At 34.0% G+C, this 21,979-nt stretch overlaps 1 protein-coding gene across 1 annotated transcript in view; it reads left to right on the forward strand.

Moving 5' to 3' along the window:
- Positions 1-631: 631 nt before the first annotated feature.
- Positions 632-21,979, forward strand: part of LOC119081886 (protein couch potato) — a 100,632-nt gene continuing 79,284 nt past the window's right edge. The window contains exons 1-2 of the mRNA XM_037191116.1: positions 632-1,403; positions 20,976-21,433. Of these exons, the coding sequence (XP_037047011.1) occupies positions 21,335-21,433 (99 nt within the window). The 5' untranslated portion in view covers positions 632-1,403; positions 20,976-21,334. The remainder of the gene's footprint in view (positions 1,404-20,975; positions 21,434-21,979) is intronic.

A 21,979-nucleotide genomic window follows, 5' to 3' on the forward strand; every position in this document is an offset into this window, starting at 1 on the left:
GTAAGACCTACTCTTCATTTTATTTTATTTACATACAATAAACACGGATTGATATACTTTGTTGTTACCCATACCCATTGACGTATATACCAATCCACGACAAGCATATATCAAACAAAAAAAAACATTTGTGTTAGTTGAGTACATCAAAAATATGCTAACCGCAAGAACGTACTTTGCATACAAATTGTGAATGAACCGAATATAATGCGGGGCTTAAATGCATGTAAACTGCAAAGGCATACACATTGTATCTGTAGATAGGAGTCTAATATCCGAATGTATTGGATTACGACAGATCTGGTGGTTCTCGTTTATACAAATTCCGAATTTTCTATTGCATTTTCCACGAGCGATTTTCATACAAAAACCATAATATTTCCAGAGAGCGGTATAACACTCTCTCTCACCGTAAATTGTATACGAAAAGCATCTACCCGCTGAAAATATATTATCCGAACATATCCGTCTGTTTCTCGCAAGCAACATCGTATATCTGTTTCATTTCGGGTAACCAGTGTCGACATTGAGCATGTGGTTGTACGATTCGATTTGAACAACAAAATTTTATTTCATATTTTTATATAAAATTGTCTATACACACTGGTGTGTTTCCTTATAGTTTCGTTTACCGATAGAGAGTATATTTGATTCCATACAAAAAGTTGCGTGTTTATGTTTATGAACGGAGCGGAATCGGGTAAAAAAAAACAACAACGTTGTATATCGCATTTCTTTATGGTCATATGCTAGCTGTCGCACTCTAGTACAGGTGGGCAGAATTGACTTTGAAAATTAAGCTAAGAAATTTTTAGTCTACTGTCAGCAGTCGAGAACATCGCGCGCCTCACTCAACTGTCTGAATTAGAGAAAATAAAATTTTTTAAATACAAATATTATATTGGATACAGTGTAATATAATTGCAAAAAAGTTTTTAAAACAATAAAGAGTTTGTAGAATAAAAAAATAAAAAAAAAATAAAATTAAATAAATTTGAATTGCTAAATGAAAACAATATTTAATTGATGTGATCGTCGTGAATGTATAAGTTTAATGAATTATACGTTAAACGAATTTATAGAATTATACTAATTGAGAGAAAAAAAAAGTTTTTTTTCTGGTATTTCGGCAAAGCTTTTGGGAACATTTAACACAAAAAAGAAGAAGAAAAATAAGAAAAATAAATTTGCATTAAAAGTAGTTACAATTTGAATCTAGTGTGTGGATTTAATAAACAAAACAGAGTTTTATAACGAAACATATTTATATTGTACGTAAACTGTTTTTTTTTTGTTTTTGTTGTACATCATCGTGTTATAGTGTTATAGTTCAAAGTATTAAAAACTGTGTTACCTTTTTTCATTATATTTTGGATTTCCGCATTAATATAGATAGAGAAAAGGTGTGTGAATAATTTTTTTTTTAATTTTATTATTTATCAAATGTATTCCCTCGCTCTCATAAATTAATACTTATATGCCATTAGACTCTGGTTAAATGAACAAGCGTTCTTTTTGTATACGGGGAACAACAATTGCTTTTGTTTATGACGAAGAATGTGTAGTGTTTTTTTTACTGTATATGACTGAAAATCAGGGTCTTACGATAGAAAATCATTCGAAATGTCCGTAGCGATAAGTTCACAATATGATGATTTTCTGGAAATTTTCGATATTGGTGAACTCGTTAAATTCAGAAAACGTGCGTAATGCTTGTTACCACGACAACTCGACTAATCGACAAAGAATACAATTCCAGAGGTTGAGTTCGTAGATGGATAATAATGGTGTAGTGAGATGGGAGTTCATTTTATGAATAATTTTTTCCTTACTACCTCATTGCGTAATATAGAAATAATATAGAGATTACCAGCACGAGCTGGAAGGAAATTCTGGAAACGTATTCGCTAAAAAGCTTATTAGCATAAACTAGGAACAATATTTTCTCTATCGTGTGACGGAAATCCACGACAAAGCTCATATTTTTATCCACCGAATCAACAATATCCAAAAACTCGATGAAGGCGAACGATCTAAGTATTTTTCGAAAGAAGTTTTTTCTCTTTTCTCGATAACTTCAGTAAGCACTAACGAGTGCAAAGTTTGCCAGAGCGAAGCTAAAATTTCTGAAATTTTCTTTTATGATCGTTTCAGTGTTTTTTAGAGAAAAAAAAACTGTTGAACGGGTCGTACCTTTATTTTCCCCGTGTTTAATCCCTAAACATTAAGAACCGTATACATAAAATGGAGTGGAAGTAAACGCAAAGAGGGTCGCGCACAGAACCTATTTTAGGGGAATTAAATTCTCGAAATTCCCTTATTTTCCAGTCAAGTTTCGTCTGTTTCTTTAAAATAACAAAAGAACGAAGTACTTTCGCTGTCGTTGTAGCCATTTTAGTTGATTTCTTATGTTTTTGAGCTAAAAATGTCATTTAAAAAAAACAGGAATTTTCGGTTTTAAGAAATTGTCTGGAATTTAATTTTTGGAAAATAGGCCATGGTCGCTTTTTCTATGTATATGGGAGGAACGGAACGAATGTGACGACATGGAAGTTATTTTTTGAATGTGTGAATTTTGGGGCCAGAGCCAATCGATGGCCGTAATTAACACGTCAAGTTTTTTTACAATTAGAGATAAACTACTTTTTTTTATGAGTCGCTACACTTATGTATGCGGGACGAATAGAGAGCGAATGTAACAAATAAAACTCACGGTTTGCGGTCCCTTTACTATTATGATATATGAAAATTTAAAAAATCTAATCTGTTGAAGAGGCTTGACCTACCCAAGTAGTGGAGCCTTATTCACTGGACTGATAGTCAGATTCTTAAGTCTGCAAACCACTCGCAAATGTTAGGCAATTTTTGTTCATTCCTTGGTAACACAAAAACTCGAGTAATTCCCAACGGAATTCTAATTGTTTTTCTTTATTCTACGAGCAGTGAAATTCCCGATGTTAAGTTTATTTATGGAAAATACTCTAGTACTAAACTACGATTTATTTAGAAAAAAATTTTTGCCTGTTTCTTCGTAATTGTTTGTATGAAAGCATTCTAACGAGTGCGAAAATTACGAGCGAAGCGAGTGACATAATTCACTCGAGTTACATACTTTCAGCTGGATAAAAAGACCTATAAAATAGAAAATTTCAAAGAGTTTCAACGTTCACAAATCTATTGAAAAAATCAATCAATCAAGGCACCTGACCCATTTAAAAGGTGGGACCTTGTACCACCATACAAAAGTTACGTACACATGATACACATTTTTTTTTCGTTAAGTTAACTTCAGTCGAACCACTGTTACTTTGGATAGATATATAATAGTTAGTTGAATTTTTGTTAACGTTTTTATTTTTTGTTCTACTTCAAGTGTACTGTTGTGTGTAACAGCAACAAAAAATTATATTTCTTTACCAGCAGCAGCAATATTAACAGCCAGCGTACGACTTTAAAAGTTACGAAAGAATATAAATCCAACTAACCGAGGGAATATTAAAATTCTTTCTTCATCAATGCTAATCTAGTGGTCTTCTATACAAACCACTCTATTATTCATCTAATTCGTGATGTAATTAGTCAGACATCGTAGGTACATAGTCTTTTTTGATGTTTTTTTTTGAAAACCTTTTTGATATTAAACCTCTCGAGCAGTGTCATTTTTAACCACTTTTTTGTGTAGGTGAATCTGGACTAGTGTAGGTGGAATCTACTATGTTTTCGTACCATTGTAAATTCAAAATTTTTACCCGAGTTCGGTCACCTTTACAAGGATAATTCTCAACCGATTTTCAATTGTCCGTATATCCTTGATTAGTAATGCTACGTACCAAGATGAACAAAATCCCTGAACTGAAATCGAAGTAAATTTCGGAGGCTTTAAGATTGGTATTTATTCACAGATGGAAAAAGTTTGAAATTGCATTTCGAGGGTGTTGTTTGGTGTCGTCGCTACGCTATGGCCGCAAGTCATCCGAGAATTTGCAATTTTCAACTTTTTCCGAGGTAACCACAACGTGTCTCACAACAAAAAGGCTTTCTAAGCTCCAGCGGAGAGAAGACAATGACTATTCTCTCGCCTGTGTTGTTGAGTAATGAGTAAAATACGTTGATGTATATCGTTGATATGGAGGTTAAAACTCATCTGATTTACCTACGTAATTGTTTTATAACTTCCCTGGTTCGATTGTAGTATCCCTTCAAACCTCACACTTGACAAAATAAAAAGGACCAAACAAGGACGTAGTCTACTATTTCTGTTCCGAGTGTAATGACAATTGTTCCAGAAATTTCTCGCTCAAGGGATCGGTAGAACAAGCATCCTCGTACACATTTTCCATCATTTCTCCCTTAGATACGAAGTCTAGAAGTAATGTTAACAATGCATTTCGGCTGGAATGATACTATAAAGGAATTGTATGGAGAGTTCCAATTAAATATAGAGTGAGAGCGAGAAAAGCTTTTTTGAAGCGAATGTTTTGACAAATGAAGTTCACCGTTTTTGCACATATTCAGACTCTGATTTTGATATATCTAAGACCGTCCAAAAGAAAGTGTCTAAGAATTTTTTTCAATTTTTGCTTTGTTTACAGCTCGCGCCTTACGGCTCTCCCACGGAGTACTTTTTGTTCAGTGTAGAGACCATACTTAATTCTCAAAGCTCCAGAAAAAAAAATCAGGATTTTTTTCGGAACTTGGTGGAGTTTTTTGGAATCAAAATTCTCAAAATCAGGACCTGATAAGAACTTATTGTATGTACTAAATCGTATGGGATTAAATGTTCTAAATGCGAGAAGTGCGGCACCCCTTGTCATATACTTTATTTTGTGTGTTGGCTATACGTGTAACGAATTAAACACTTCCCATTACTCATGAAAATAAGGTTAATGTTTGAACGAAGTAAAAAACTGTCCAATTTCATTTATCAACTTTTTTTTTCATATCCGTACGCTCGTAATATAGAAATGTAAACACACCGTATCCTCTTACATCACGATTTTTATTTCTGCTATACTTAAATCCTCATTTCTAGATGTTCGTTTTTTTTCGCTGGTATATAAAATATTGTTCGCATGGCGATATGATAACAGCGCAGTGTGTCAAATGATTAATTACGAAAATGTTTCAGCGCACGTTTTACTGATGAAAAATCTTTAAAATATGAAAAATATTCATTCCCCTCTCTGCTGCTGCTGCTGCGAATTTCCATTGATGTCATATAAATTTGTCGATGGGGATATTTTTCCAGCTCTCATCTCTCCTTTAGAATTAAATTTAGTTTAAAATTTCGAGCGAATAAATTCTGGGAAATTTAAAGTTTTTTCCGATTTTTTTTCGGGCTCATGATTCTGTCATGATTACAATAATGTCGAGTTTATGTCAAAAAAGAAAATGGCTACAATGTTGTGCATTTACATAAATTACATAAATCATAATTTTATTGTTACCATTTCATAAAATTATTATCAAAGTTGCAAACTATACCCCCGATATAAATATTCATTAAGAATAGGAGTATTTGTAGTAAATATTTTTAGCCCCATCCGTACCCAATATGAAATGTTTACCTAGTATTAAATCTGTTAGATATTAACATTACCGATTCTTTTACGAGATTAAAATGGGGATAATTTCTTCGGGAATTACTTTCGTTACATTTCGAACTGGTAAAATTACTTTTTTTTCGGATGGACGATATGCTTTTTCAGCTGTTCTGGTTTGAAGATATACCACTGACACTGCATGCATATTTATGGAGCTGTCCTCACCTATCGTAATGAAATGAAATTAACAAGGAAGTGGATTATTTGCGATTGCACTCCAACCCAAATTTTCATCCTCTAGCTAACCAATTGCCTTTAAGATTGATAGCCTGTTCTACTACCTGTTAGATTTTGAATTGTGCTTCATTACAATGATATTATTCAATGTCATAATTCCATCATAAAAAAAAAAATGAAAAAATGAGTTTGAACGAGGAATAAAAATATTCTCTCTCTTTATGTGAAATTGCAGTTATTCAGTGCTTTTCTTCTCTCGGTTGCACCGAATGTTTTTTTTTTACATCATTCCGAGTTTTTTTTTATGTTATAAGAGTCATGAAATTTTACTTGTTAGCATAATTTAATCCGGCGGTTTTTTGTGAGTAAAATAGTATTTTTTGTGTTTGAAGACTGAAATTCGACGGATTTCGACACGTATTCTACGATCGAAAAGTTCAATTTTTCTGTACTTCTCAGAGAGAGGTATTTGCGGCCAAGAAAGTACTTTCTCGGACGCTCTCTCCGGCCGAAAATGGATTTTCATATATATTTTTCCGGTCGCGATCAAGTGTGCATGCTTTATTGTTGAAATGGCTGTAGAGTGATTTCTATGTTAATGGTATTATGGCTTCGTCTCATTTCAGTTTTCGAGCACAAAAATCATCGTTTGTGACTCGTGATGAAAAGTTGAATTTTTTGGTACACGTCGTAAGCTTGTCCTACTCGGCTCCGCCACGTTAGGACAAGCTTACGACTAGTACCGAAAAATTCAACTTTTAATCACTCGTAACTAAATATACTATTCCGTTACGAGTGATGAAAAATTCTGCTGTGCCTTAAGAGTCAATTCGCCAAAACTTCGAACAGTCGGTATTCAAGCCGACAGCGATCCAAACGAGCTATGGCTCAAATTAATCGTCGTTCAATTCTGAAAATATCGTGGAACAACTTTTTTCCCGAAATTTTTTTGTTGGGCTGACATGGCCCTTAGAAAATTTTTGTCCGAAGTGGTCGCGAAAATCGTTTTTTATCAATTACTCCAACATGCGAGATATGAATAATGTCAAATTGTGTGCGTTTATGAAGGTCGATGAGCTGAATATTATTGACCAACAAAGTTCGACCCACCCAGCCGCCACAACAAGTGAAAAACCTCGGAAAAACCAACATTTTTGAAGGGCTCTGGGCGGTTGGGAAAGTTAGTAGCAGGAAGCTCTAACCCGGAGTTTTGTAGCTTACTTCTCGCCATACCCATTGACGCCTCACTCACTCACTCGAGTGAAAGTTACTCTCTGAGAAGTACTGAAAAATTTAATTTTTCGATCGTAAGGTGCAGTGACGAAAAACGTCGAATTATGATCGTAAGGCACAAAAAATATTTCGCAGTCAATTTGTCTCATTAAATTATTTCAATTTCATTATAGAACAGAACTTTAACCAGACAAAATGGTGTGGGACATAATATATTGCATAACTGCTGCAATAAATCTGATCCACAAATTATTAATTATGCGGCTGACTTAACCGACAATTTGCAAAATATTTCAATATAATCTTGCCGCAAGCATTGACATTTTGGAGAATAAATGAAAAATTGAATTCGATTGATTTTACCATTGGTTGTTTCCGAATGACCTCCATTATTTCAATACAGAACAGTCAATTTCTGAGTATATTACTCGACTTACCCTTTTCTACAATAGAGATTAGTTGTAGAATTTCGTCCATCTCCAGTCGTGATTCTTACTTGTATGGATTTTTTTTTTTGTCGATATTTGAAAATTACATACCATACAAAATATTGTGTTGGTATATGGAACATTTTTCTCTATGGACGCGATTTTTTAAAAAAATTTCTAGTGGTCACGAAAAATCGTCGAAGTTTGTATGGAAAATTTTTTCCCCCATAGTAGGCCATACAAACTTCGGTGATTTTTCGTGACCACTAAAATTTTTTTTAAAAAATCGCGTCCATACAAAAAATTGTTCCATATACCAACACAATATTTTGTATGGTATGTAATTTCCAAATATCGACAAAAAAAAATTTTCCATACAAGTAAGAATCACTCCGGGAGTATGCTGTCATTATTGAATGGTTCAGTGTAGAGATATCGTTTTCCTGAAGGGTACATCCATTTAGTATTTTCCAAAGGTGGTTTTTAATCGTTTAATGTAAAAAAAAAATGCCCAGGGTTGGGTACATGTTTTCGGAAAATGTGTAACATTTATGAGCGTTTGCCTCTCAAATCTACAGAAACCTACAGTTATGGAACATCAGTGACTAACTACAGCGAAAAGTTACAGTTTCTGCGATAGCTTCCAGTTTCGTCAAAGTGCCACAAATACCCTCTTTGTAATTTAAAAAAACAAGCAAACAAGCAAACAATCAAAAATGTAATTATTTAAAAAAACAAAATATATTTTAATTACACTCTGTGTTCCATTTTCAATTATAGCTATTGGCAATTTGGCATTCTAACTTTGTGGAAAAAAAACAATTTTTTTCCTCTCTGCCTTTATATTGTTCCGATTTTAATTTTGGTTGTTGTTCAATGTTTAATCATGCATTTTCAATAAACAATTAAAGAAATAATTGAACAAAAAACTATTGAAACGTACGGGATAATGAATGTTTCCGGATTCGATGTCGCTTGAATGAGCCTCATATATGAAATAGCGAAAAATAAAATTTATTTTATTCCAATTGTTTAATGTGAAGACGAAACACACACAAAACGTTGTTTATAATTGAACGTTATTCCGATATTATTAACCATAGATCCACCTTTTTCTGTATATGACAGGTTCCACGAATTAGAGCAAAGGAAAGCCTAGCATTCACCTTGCAGTGAAGCGAAGAAATGACAGAAGGTTTATTAGCTTTCTGCATTTCTTCTATTTGAAGTAAATATGAAGAAAATATGTATTAAAATTACGCTTCGCTCGAGCGTAACGTTAAGTATTACATGTTTACATGTTTACACTTTACACAAGTTGGTAGAAAAACTGACGAAAATCTCGATATAAATTTGGTTGACAATAAAGGACTCAGCGCCGTTCAGCTAGGCACTTTATTTAAACGATGAAAATCTCTTTCCTATTGTCTGAACGAACTGTCACTCTTTTCTATATTTTTTAAAATGTCAAACACGCAAAGTCGGCATTTGGAACGGTATGGATATCGCCATATATTGTTAAATTCTCAATTCAAAATTTATATCGAATCAATATGAAAATGGTCTATAAAGTGCTGAACATGTTACTTTTTTTTACAATGTGACGTCGCATTTCGGTGTGCTTCATTGTATCATAATGTTTTATTATTTAAAAAAAAAAACCATCTCTTGTGTGTGTGTAGATAGATAGATAGATCTACGTCTTGTGTGTATTGTATATGGTTGGATATATTATTATTCAATGAGTTCGATAAATTAATAGTTTTATAAATTACATACCAACGTTCCTAATGTTCGTAATGTTCTCATAGCTCATGTAATCAATTGAGCTTCATCAGCTTAATCAAATGTTGGCATTTTACGTATTGATGATGCATATTGAATTAATTTTTTTTTTGTTAATAAATTTCAAATGAAGATTGCTTGATGTAATGGAGATGGCTAGGGAAGTAAGTGCCTTCAAGGCATTTCGAGATCTATACAAATTAACGATCGACTGATTAAGTTCATTAATTTATCGAGGTTGCCTTATTTTTCATAAATTTTGTTTTATTAGAACAATTTCTAGGTCTTCCTTACTTACAGTACAATATTTGTAAATCTCGTTGAAAAATGATTTTCTCTGAGAATTTCCAATGATCTTCTGACAAATTTTTAAGATCCACCGTTTTTGCTGGATTTTTAAGGATTTTTATCACGGAAGGTGACTATACCATTTAGTCCTATGTGATTTAGTCCAATGCCCTTATGGTTTAGTTCATTTACTCCCATATGATTCAGTCCATTTAGTCTTGTTGTGCGACAGTCCTTGCTAGTTTTCCAAAATTTTCGATGGATTTGTTTTTTGGATGATAAAGGTTTTTTTAGTTTATCCGTCCCTCGTAACAATGTTGTTGAGCCTATGGAATCAATCATAAGATTGTTGCGGCAGACATATTATATTTACAGCAGTATTCTAGTTGCGCATATTTGTGGTTACATCGACGAATTAAAAATTAATTCAATAGTTAGTAGACACAAAAAATTCTATTCAAAAATCGATGTACCAGTTACCAGCAGTTACCAGTAGATGTTTAATAAATGTTTTCTTCAAATGTGGTCGATACATTAAAAAATAGAAATAAAAAACATAAATTGTATGGGAAACCAATTTTACCTAATTAATTCTTCATTATAACCATTGCTATGAGCGATCCATATACACACTGTGTAACAACAGATTCCTTTAGCTGTATCTACATAAATGTTGTTAAAAATTGAGCGAAAAAAAACGCCAGCGGAGATCGCAGCACTTTACTGTGATTAGCCCCGTACGACCCAGTAAACCTAGGATGATTTGTTTACCTAGTGCAATTAAATTTACGATAGAAATGTTTCTCCATTCCAACAAATTTCACAAGTACATCCACTTTTGCAGTATGAAGTACTAGATTTCTATATAAATATTCACATAGAAAGTTTGCGTCCAGGAAATCTACTAGATTCTACTAAAGGCTATGATGTTACATATAGACTACGACTGGGAAATGTTTTGAAGAAAACGAAGAACTTGCAGGAGCTGTCAAAAATCATACACAAAATCATTTCTTCTCCTTCAACTTAACCTTGCCTGAAGTGTCAAATAAAGGAGAAAATCTTTTGTTCAAATCGATTTCCTTTTTGAAAAAAATTTCCGTCATAACAGTCTAAATATGTGTATGAAACAGCTGTCAAAGCCCCCACCTCATAATCTAGTGTATTTCGTGATCTTAAACAGTCCAGTGTGTGCACGGAATTTAATAAATCTAGTAATTTGAGGCCAACACATTTTATGTGGATAATGTTTGTGGGTTGAAGAAACAGAAAATAAGAATCGAATCATTACATGTTTCTCAGTTTCGTAGTTTGCACGAACGTCCGAAGCTGAATTTATACTTGAGAATTTATACAGTTTACTTAACATAGACAGAAAGTTTCTTTTTGTGAATTGCGAACGGCGCACTAATCTCTAGATTTTGTACGGGACTAAAAATAATTCTTTTTATCTCTGTGTTGACTCATATATTATTTAATAACAAATTACTTCAAGGCATATATATATACATACAACAGCAACGACAACAACAACAGAAGAAGAAGAAAAAAAAACACGACGTATGAGAAATGTGTGATTATGCAAAACAGTATCAATTTGTTAAATAATTACGTTTTTAACATATCCAACCAACTAGGCATTATAATGAGGGATTATTGTTAAAAAGTGCAAAATATAATTTATTTCAAATAAACAACAAAAAATCAATAAATAAATTATCTAATTGATCGCGTTTGAGTCGGCTATAAATAAAAATTAATTTTGAAACGAGTGACTCATCATCATCCGTCATAAATATAAAGAGATCTGGCGCTAAGATCGGTCACAGGATTATATTTTTTTTACTAGAAATTCAGATAACTTATCATAAAAGATAGAAGTTCAAAGTATGAGTTGTATGCATTGTCCGGATTATGTATTTTATTGACCTAGTGTTTGGAATCGGAAACAAATGCAAAAGGTATATACTTCTTCCTCCAATTAATTTCGTAAATGAATTATTATTTGCACGTATCCTACATGTGTATTGTATATATCAGGCACACGAATATTAACTCACGTTTATTAAAGTTAGATTTATCGTAAAATGCATGACACGTTCTGATAATATAAAATTTTAATGTATTTGTATGGAGAGAACGGCGACCGGGAGTTGAATGCAATTAGTGGCATTATACGTATATTACACAGGATTACTCCGCAAAATTAGCGTCATACAGTCGACAGATCAAAGATTACGACTTATTGTAGCTGCACATAGCGACGCGATGAGACCTAATCCAAATTTTTCTTTTTTTTTCATCTGTCAAGTTTAGAAAAATTAGTGTGTGCCTAGTACACTGTACAGTCAGAGACATTGAAATTTTAGTATGAATTAGCTTCAGCTGTTTTTAGCTGATCCACACAACAATTGAAACTGTTTACTTGCCTAATTGGTTTAAGCTGCTACACGCACGGGCGTGGTAGCGGCAAAACCGTATAAATAGTTTTGATTGTTTGTGGGGATCAGCTGAAAACAGGCTAAGCAAATTCATCCTGAAATTTCAATACATCTAACTGTAACTAGAGTTACGTCAGCTAAACATAGTGATGCGACGGACATCGAATTCAAATCTTTCTTTTGTTCTCTTCTGACAATTTTGACAGTAGAACAAAAAAAATGAATTAGGTCTCTTTCGCGCTGCTATGTGTATCTACAGTTACAAAACTAAATTTAGCTGATCTTTAACAGGCCATAAACCGACATTTTTTAAATTACATACAAAACGAGATCGTTAGGGGCCATTCATTCATCGTGTAACATTCCAAGAAATTGCACTGCAAAATTTATGATCGGAACCCTGAAAGATTGGCTTACCACTGTTTGAGGACATTTTATTCGTCTCAGAACGAACCAATCTATCGAATAGGTTATTATTATTTATAGAATTTATCGAATAGGTAAAATGTCGTGGAGCATTACCTGCGTTCCCTGGGCTTTTTAAAATTGATTTGCTAAAATTTTCCAAAGCTTGCTATGAAATTTGACAGAAATAGGCCCTGTGAATGCAGCGACATGCTCTACCCCATTTTAACTATTCGACATATTAGTTAGAAATGAATGGATAAAATTATAAATAAGAAGGCGAATCTGAAACGTTTTACGTATATTGCCATAGGAAATGTGGAAGCCGCCGTTAGCCTGTACAGTGTAGAAATAACTTCACTCTGGTAAATAACCATGAAATGTCAAAGCAGCGAGGTTGATTGAAAAAATAGTAAAGCGCTGACATCAGTAATTTTATGACGAAATGTACTAAAACAAGCTCCTACTGGTCATACTGTCAATTCTTGCTTTTTGGATTTTCGAATGCAAATTTTAAATTTTTGGCCTCTTTACAAATGAGCTGTATATATAGCCACCTAAAGGCGCTTTCGAGACATTTTGGCCCTGACTACAAATGTATTAGAATTAATCAAACAATCTATTACATTTGAGCTTTAGTTTGCACATACCCCATATCGAGAACTTTCACTTTCATATAATTTTAGTTTCTAGCACCAACAACTCTCCCCGCTGCCGAGGGAAAAAAATCAATAAAATTCACTTACCATGTAACTTTCTTTTCTTCGAACAATCGTGTCAATAGCCTGTAAATAAAGGTATTCAACGTCGTGGCCACAGTATAACATCTTTGATCTATGCGTAATGTACACGACTCGATCATTTTATCCCGATCTAAAATAACTGCATGTTTTTTTCCATTCCCAAAAAATTGAAATAGTTTTATAATCAACGTTCGTTCCGTTCGTATGTACCAATTATAATTTCAGCTGTTTAAATAATTTTCGGTTTTTTTTTACTTCTTCTTCTTTTTCTCTTATTTTCTCTCTCATCATATTCCTGAGTATAACATTTTGTAACGGTAGGTTATTAACAGTACATCTAATCATGTGTATAAATGATACAAGCGTCACCAGCCAAACATCAGGGATTTTAACACAGAATATCATTCGTGTATTAATAAAATATAAACGCACCTGCTGTGTATAACAGCCACAACAGAGAGACATTGCTCCCGAAATCATTATTAGTTCATTTCACTTTTCGTTCCCTTTGGTCATACATACAATAATAATAATATGGTGAGCACATATGACTTGCTACATGTATTCCGCTTATAAACAGCATGCTCTGGAAGAATATTACATAGATATGTATTCGAACATAAACTGATTATATACCAGGCATAAAAAAAAATTGTTAATGTTTCATATAACCGTGTGTAGTAATACACACAGCAAGGTATACACTTTACCTTTGCCTCTACCATTTATATACAATGCGTTTCCATATGTCGTTTTACACCTTCAATTTTTGTGTATTCTCTCCGGGGCCCACGTTTAAAGTAAAAGACAAAAATAATCAATAGCGAAAAAGGTTGAGCGGAAAATAAGGGTGGCGGATGTGTTTACTTCAACCATACGGTATATTTTATATGGTTTGTTGTTTCTATCTATATAGAACACACACAGCGTGAATAGGTACAACAACAACAAAAAAATCATACAAACGGAAAGGGTAACCTAATACTGAAGGAAGCATTGACTTTGATATCAATGGTAAAGTTGCAAAAGTGTATATATAAAACAACACTGACGTGTATTACCATGGGTGTACCACTTTACCATAAAAATTGTCGTAAAATACCATCGATTTTAGACAATTAAAAGTTACTATTAACAGAAAATCGTTTTTGCCGAAAACTATAAACATTCAGAAAATTAAAAAACGAGTCGATCATTTTGAACGACATTCAACAGGGCTGGTACAAAAATCAAAAATTTACTAAGAGCGACAATAAAAATTGTTCTAAGTTACACCCCTGTTTGTATTACATTCAGTGTTAATGCCTGAAGAGAGGAAAAAAAACGTTTTCATCGATAAGCTGAAGAGGTCAACAGAATATACGTATATACATTATGATGGCTGGATAATGAAAAAGGGACTGGGTTATAAAAGACTCGGTGTTGCGATATATAATTTTAAACTAATGGGATATCTTTTCAGTAAATTGAATTCGTTTTATTGCGACTAATTTGAATTTTTATTACGAATGTATAGCGGTCAGCCTGTCGAATACATTAATCAATTAATTCTTGTCGTATAATCGCATTCTCGATTAGTGCTAATGAAGTTTGTCTGTCATATAGGAAATGAAGTGTACTTCAGGGTGTCGCTGATGAATTGAATCGAATATGGGCTATTAATCGTACGCGGAAAATTTTTATTCAAGAAAGTGAGATCTAATAATTTGCAGTTACGGTATTCATTATCAGGTTCGTGCGTATATGGATTCGAAAATTTTGCTTAATTAGTCGGTCAGGTTCTTGGCGTTGTAACATCAGTAGACATTTAGTAATAGTATGTTACTTCCGAGGTTCCAAGTTGTGTATTTGATAAGTGGGGTGTTACAGCCCGACCCGAAGGGGAGGGCTGTATTCCCCACTTGTCAAATAACAACTTGGAACCTCGTAAGTACAATGCTTTACGTGATTAGGCAATGTAAATGAAAATGAAACATGCCGTAACACGTAAAACCTATTGAGTAACCAAATAAATTGTGAAGTTTGAATTAACTGGTTTTTTCCCATTTTTACACACAAATTTTGACAACTCATCCAACGAGCTCAGTTAAATTAATTTTACCCTGTTTTCCCCTGCATTAAGCATTTTGAATTAGAAAATTATTTTGAAAATGAAAACGATGCATCTGCTAAAACTTGAATTTGAGTCGACTTGAGTCTATTTGACTGAAAATCTTTTACTTCATTACTTTTAACAAAATGGATTTTGCTGTTAACGACAGCCAGTAGTCAGAAAACATCGCTGAATGAATGTTCTCAACCCTGTCAATAGCATTTGACATTTTGGCTGAAAATCTTTTACTTCAGTACTTTTAACATAAACAGATTTTGCTGTTAACGACCACCAGTAGTCTGAAATTCGCTGAAGAATAGCAGAGGACACAGGCGTCATATGTTCAATAGTTCTGTATAATGGACTTGTGAAACAAAACCATAATAATAACACTCAAGTGTCTGCACTCACCTCACATAATTTTCGAGCGTATTAAGCAGAAATTAAATGCCATATAAAAAGAGCGAAGTCAATATCTTACAATGAAATAGAAATAAGTAAAAGGGAAAGAAGAAAAAACCCCAAGGTAAAAGTTTATCCAATTCCCATAAATAACACATCCAGAAGCAATATATTTCAAACATAACAAACTATTAGAGGAAGAGTAATCTAACATGGGAGTTTGTTCCATGTTCCATACATACCGCACATACCACATATCATCACATACGCATATATAGTTATATGTTACAACAAACATACATTTTTATCCATTTATCGTGATAGATAAATAAATTTATTTAAGTATAAAATTTGATGTTCGGTTGCGTGAGGTTTTCTAATTGAAACTTCTAATTAATGTAATTAAAATTGATATAAATATCAAGTGAACACATTATGTGCATGTTGAGTTTTCCTCGGCTGAATATATGCTGAAAGGAAAACATTATTTATAATGAAACTGACGAAGAAGAAAAAAAAAATTAATAAAAAGATGCGAAATAGTACAGTTGAGTCTAAACTAAACTGAATTATAAATCAGCCAAGACATTTTATCTGATGTTACATTATTGCATCTTAGAATTTCGACTTGTAATATTGCTCCATTTACTATTTCTGTTTCGGTTGCTTTTCTCAGCATAGTTTCGATTTATAATCTTCGTTTGATTAATTAGAATCTGCGCGATTTGTATGGTAGGAGATGTTTTTTTTCGATTAGGAGATTATTAAAACTAGTCAGATGTGGGTGAACTGAACAACTATACGAAAATGGTTGCTATTTATTAAATAGTATTAAATGGTTTTTATCGCACATGTTGATGCTTTAAATGGCCTAAATAGATTGCACTAGATATGGCAAAACCAAGTCCCATCGGCTGTCTTAATGAATAAGTAACATTAGCAGATATAAGCGCAACAGTTCCCAATCAATGCCTATTTTCGCTTATTTTCACAGCACTGGTTCGCGCGAATAATGACACGTCGAATAATGTTCTTTCATTTGTGGCTTTCTATGCTTTCAGGAGAACTTTGACTCCACAGCAGAGACTATTTTTAGGGAAATATGTTACCATATTTTCTTGAATTTTCCAACATTTTCCTTGATTTGTCCATATTTTCCTTAATTTTCCAAAAAAAACATAGCTAACGCCGACCCGTACGAAACACCTATTTGTATCAAAAGACTTTACTGTGAAACTCTTCATTTCTTTTACTTCAGTCTCTACTGAAAAGATATTCGCGCTTTAAAATCACTTGCATTATACACTCTTTGCCATGTTATCATATACAAATAAATTGCCGGAGGCTGTCTATATTAGCCCCGTACGAAGTCAACTTTCATAAATTCCTATTTAAACAGCTATATACCGCTTTATTTACCTATATTTCACTATAAATAAACATTTCACAGAGGAATATGCTATTATATAGCTCTATATGCCTGTATGTAGCTCAATATAGGTGAATATAGATATATATATATAGATGTCCATATATGGAATGCCTGAAACACCCCACACACATAACAAATTATTTCCATGTTAAGGCCCGTCATTGGGAAATGACAAGACAGTTTCCCGAAAATGTATGGAAAATTTTATCACAAAAATTCACCGAAAAAATTCAAAGAAACTCACCTCTTATGCTTTCCATTGTATTCGGGCATAGTCTCTTTAGGTCGCCAAGGCATATTTGAACACTAAACACTTTTGACTCGATGCAAAAACAAAAAGTTTTTTTTTTGTTTTGTCGCAACAAAAACACAGAAAATATTTCGACACAACTGTGACACTCCGCTACTATAAGTACTGGAATGAATGTTTGCTGCGTTCACTTCGGCGGTAAAATATCTTCATTCAAAAAAGTGTCCTTTTATTTGACGTATCAGTTACAAGTGTAACGTTTGAATGTCCGGAGATATCTTCGAAAAACCGTAAAGCACTTATTGGGCCACAGCTCGAGAGGGGTCGATCCAAAATCACTCATCTCCGAACTTAGCCTGTCTTTTGACATTACCAAACTGGAAAAAAAAGAATTTTCAAAATCGGATGCGTTTTACTCAAGTTATCGTGCAGACAGACGGACAGACGGACTTTTTTTTTCACTGATTTGGCATCTCTAGACAACAACAATAGGTTTCCCCTTACTCAGGGAGTCCAATTCGACGTGTTACAAACGTATGCGTAAACCTATAAGACCCCAGTACTTCGTACGGGTCTAAAAATTGTTGGTAATGAAGAAATGTAGGAAAATTCGAAATATAAAAACATAAAAATCGAATTGGTTTCTCGTCACATAAAACAACAATTTCATTTCATTTATGATTCACTAGATCTGTATATGCGAAAAGGTATGACCTACTTCATAGATGTTGGTGATCTCTTTGTCACTGTCGACTAGGGGTGGTCGATTTTGTGGGATCTGAAATGAACCCCTACAGTAAAATCAAAAATCAAAATTTGAAAATTTTCAAGTAACCGACTTTTTCCTATTCTAAAGGCCACCAAGACCACGACCAGGTTGTACATTTTTTTAAACCTTAAATCAGCATTTTATCCTTCTATGAGGTCTACTCTAACATATAAAAAAGAAAAAAATTGAAAAAGTTTGCTAGCCGAGTTTTCTTGGGTCATCAAGTTTCGCCGAATGTTTCTATTTCTGCATCCGCTATAGAAATACCTTTCAAATGAGCTATCGCAAGACAAGTTTCCAAATAATTTGGTCAAAAAGATTTTTTCATGTTGAAAATTGTGGAAAATCGGTCCTCGGCGAAACTTGATGGCTCACAAAAACTCGGGCCAGCAAAATTTTTAATAAGAATAGAATAGGAAAAAAATTTGATTTTTCGCCACCTGGAGATGAAAAAGAAAGAAGTTTGTAAGTGGCTTTTTGGTACCTCTGCGCTACTCGAATTTTTTCTGGAGGGGTCCATTTCCGATCCCACAAAATTGACCACCCCTACTGTCAACATGGCCTGAAAGAAACCCTTTTCATGTGAAATCTGTCAGGATAGCAGGGTTACGATTTCCAGACGTGAACAGCATCGAAATGATAACTTGCAAACCCGACACAAAAATAACCCCTGCCAGAAAATCGTACATCTCGCTCGTCTCTAGCTCGATATATCTAACATTGAAACATATTTTTTGCCAATACGAAAATGCTTATTTTGTCCACTATGAAGCGTTGTGAAAATGGCGTTTCTTGTCATTTTGAGAGACGCCATTTTAGGTGAGAAAATAATCATTTTTCCCCCTATAATTGTGGGCTCGGCCATATTGGGCTATTTATTTTATTTTCTTCAAAGTGGCCAAAAATGCAGATTTTTTGCAAAACGCAAACATGAAAAACGTTGTGTTCACCTCGGGGATAAATAGGAAATTCTCCTCTTGGTTAACAAATAACTATTAAACCACTCTGTTTTCCAGTTGGAACCCTTTCCAAAATATTGTGTATACAAATAATGACAATCATTCAGCATTCTTCAAGCGTGTATTTGTTTCTTGCCCGCCCTCATGCGAAAGTTGACCATTACATAGCAGTTTGTCTCCTGCGAAAATGATCCATTACAAGATGGATTCTCTTCGGTTCATTTTACGTGAACTCCTTTGTTATAATCAACTTTTGCATGGGGCAGGCAATAAACCAGTCTACTACTCAATTCTTAATTCTGAAACATCTTTGTGATACTCGCAAAGTCAGTCTTGTTTTTTTTAAGCAACTTGAGCGGTCGTTTCGTGGATGATTCCAAGCAATGTGATTTTTCTGATTCTTTCACACATTGGCCGTTAAGATATATCTGTCTCTTTCACACTTATGTGACTTAGTTAGTTCACTTATGAGGGTACAAGGGTTTAGCTTCGGACAAGAACCAAAATTGCGCGAAAGATAGTTCATGCTTAGGAACACAATTCTCAGTATTCAAGAGATGGAATACACACGGTGGGGTTAAACGAATTTTAAATAAACATGTCAACTTCCATCTCGGTTCTTTTCATAGCTGAGTTAGGGTAGGCATGTACTATCCAACGGCACATGTTTCAGGCGCAACCGCTGAGCCGTTTCTGAGAACTAGGAATATCGTCAACACTTGTTGAAAAGATAGTCACCGAAGATTTCCGCTCAAGAGCACACGAGTGATTTTTCGAGTTGCACTTAAAGTTATTACCTGTATGTAATGAATTACTTTCGCAGCATCCAAGGTAATTGGTTTTTAGTTCTAACGAAATAATATCTACTCGTCCAGTCGACTAAATTTCAGTATCAAATTTTCATGCAAGTGCCTGGTGCTAATTAATTATTTGCATGTTCTCCATCAAAACCCGTAATTATATTTTGTTACAATAAAAATACGATTCGTTATTTTACGCTGAAATATATTATAAATATTACACAGAGTAAAATGTAATCAGCAATCTCAATCATGGAACGAAAAAAATAAAAATAAATTTGATATGCGAATGTGAAAACATACTAGTCACTCTCTCGACATGGCAGAAAATTGTATAGAAGGCTAGATTGCATTATTATTGTTATTTTAAAAAGAACAATAAAATGTAGTTAACCTTATCAATTATGTGTTGACCTGTGCGGATCACACAACTCAGATGATTGGTGTTATTCGTTAAGTGATCACCAGTTGAATGTCGAATAAAATTTCGGTTCGATTCCATTTTTCTCAGTCAATTCATTTTACCGGCTCTCTCCATAACACGTTACAAAATATAAATTTATGAAGTCATAAAAACTTGCTTCGGTCGGCCTACATTATCGATGAATTTGTCAAAATTGCGTGAAATTTGCGATTTTCATTGCTTTTCGAATAAGGTTCTTTATACTATTTAGCGTTGAAATGATTCATAGTAACGGTTACCTCTGGTTAATGTGTTTTTTTTCATGATGTACGGTGAAGGAATGAGCGTACAGAAGTAAATTCATAAGTTTGCTAAGCTTTTTTTACTTCACCTGTATCAGCTGATCCGCAGAGTGATTGTATAAGGGTACATTATTAAAGTACCCACGCTTCTGGGGGAGAGACATTAGACAAAAGCGTGCGTTCCATACATTCTCAAAAAAGAAAGAAATTTTTTTGTTTTATTGCCTGCTCTCCCAGAAAATTGTAGCATCGTAAATACTGTAGGTAAATCCATTATTGTTACCGGGCACCAGGTCACACAGGTTTGCTCTTCTCGTCAGAAGTAACAATCGATTTTCTAAAATTTTTCAGTTGCCGTGCATTTTCTTTTATGAGGGCTAGCATTCGAATTGCTTATTTATTTATTTATCGTAGATATATCCACCCAACAATAGTGTAACAATTTCTAATTATCTCATTCTAGAATCGGCACATGGTGTTCGGTTCATCAACGATACCAAAAAATCCATCACCATTTCGTCGACTGCAATTAAACGCAGGCCAGCGCTGCCTATAACGCCAGCGAGTGCCCCTCAAGTTTTATCACCGAAACGACTGTGTGCAACATCACAGTTTCCGGCATCATCACAGATTATATCGATATTGCCGCATTTTATCAATTCGGACACAGCAAACGCTATTAATAATCACAATTTGTCATTGAACAATCACCATCATACGCAAAATTTATTATTGAATAATACCAGTGCTGCTCCAGCTGTTATATCCACATCGACGATATCAACAAATACGACAAACGGTCCTGTCGCCACAGCGAATATAATGGACAATTCAATGGGTCAAATGACGCCAATGGCAAATAATGCATTGGTCTTGTCACAGAGCATGGATTCGGTGAATACAGCTAGCAATGAGGAAGAGGTGAGTTTGTCAATTTTTAACAGAATTTTTTGGACCAGTCGAGGTTATGGTTTTGATTTGTCAATTTATGTGAGCTCCAACACTTCATTTAAATAACATTTAATGCTAATGGGGTAGATTATCTACACCGACCACTTTTTCTGTTGTCTGTGGGGCTAATTTTAATCACGCGACCTCGAAAAAATCCTTTTTTTTTCTAATGCTCTGAATTCGTTCTGCTTAGCAGAATCTGCCACATCTGCTATTTTTACAATGTTTAAAGATAAAACACCTCCTTCAAATCTTTCGATGGTGGAATTGTGCCCAAAATTGATTCCACGTTTCCTTTTTGAATGGCGATGCTTATGCGTTGAAAAAAATCCTTAGAATTCCGGCAGAAAATCAATATTTTGAGGCTACATGTTTTTATTCTCTGAGTACACTGAGTGGTAAGCCATCAACAAAACATCCAAAATGGCTTCTGGATTTTGTGTCATCCGGATTTTTCCCGGTCACCAATCTAGCTGCCATTTTGGATGTTTTGTTGACGGCTTACCTCTTTCACTC

This window comes from Bradysia coprophila, unplaced genomic scaffold (assembly GCF_014529535.1).
Source record: "Bradysia coprophila strain Holo2 unplaced genomic scaffold, BU_Bcop_v1 contig_36, whole genome shotgun sequence".
Taxonomy (NCBI): Eukaryota; Metazoa; Arthropoda; class Insecta; order Diptera; family Sciaridae; genus Bradysia; species Bradysia coprophila.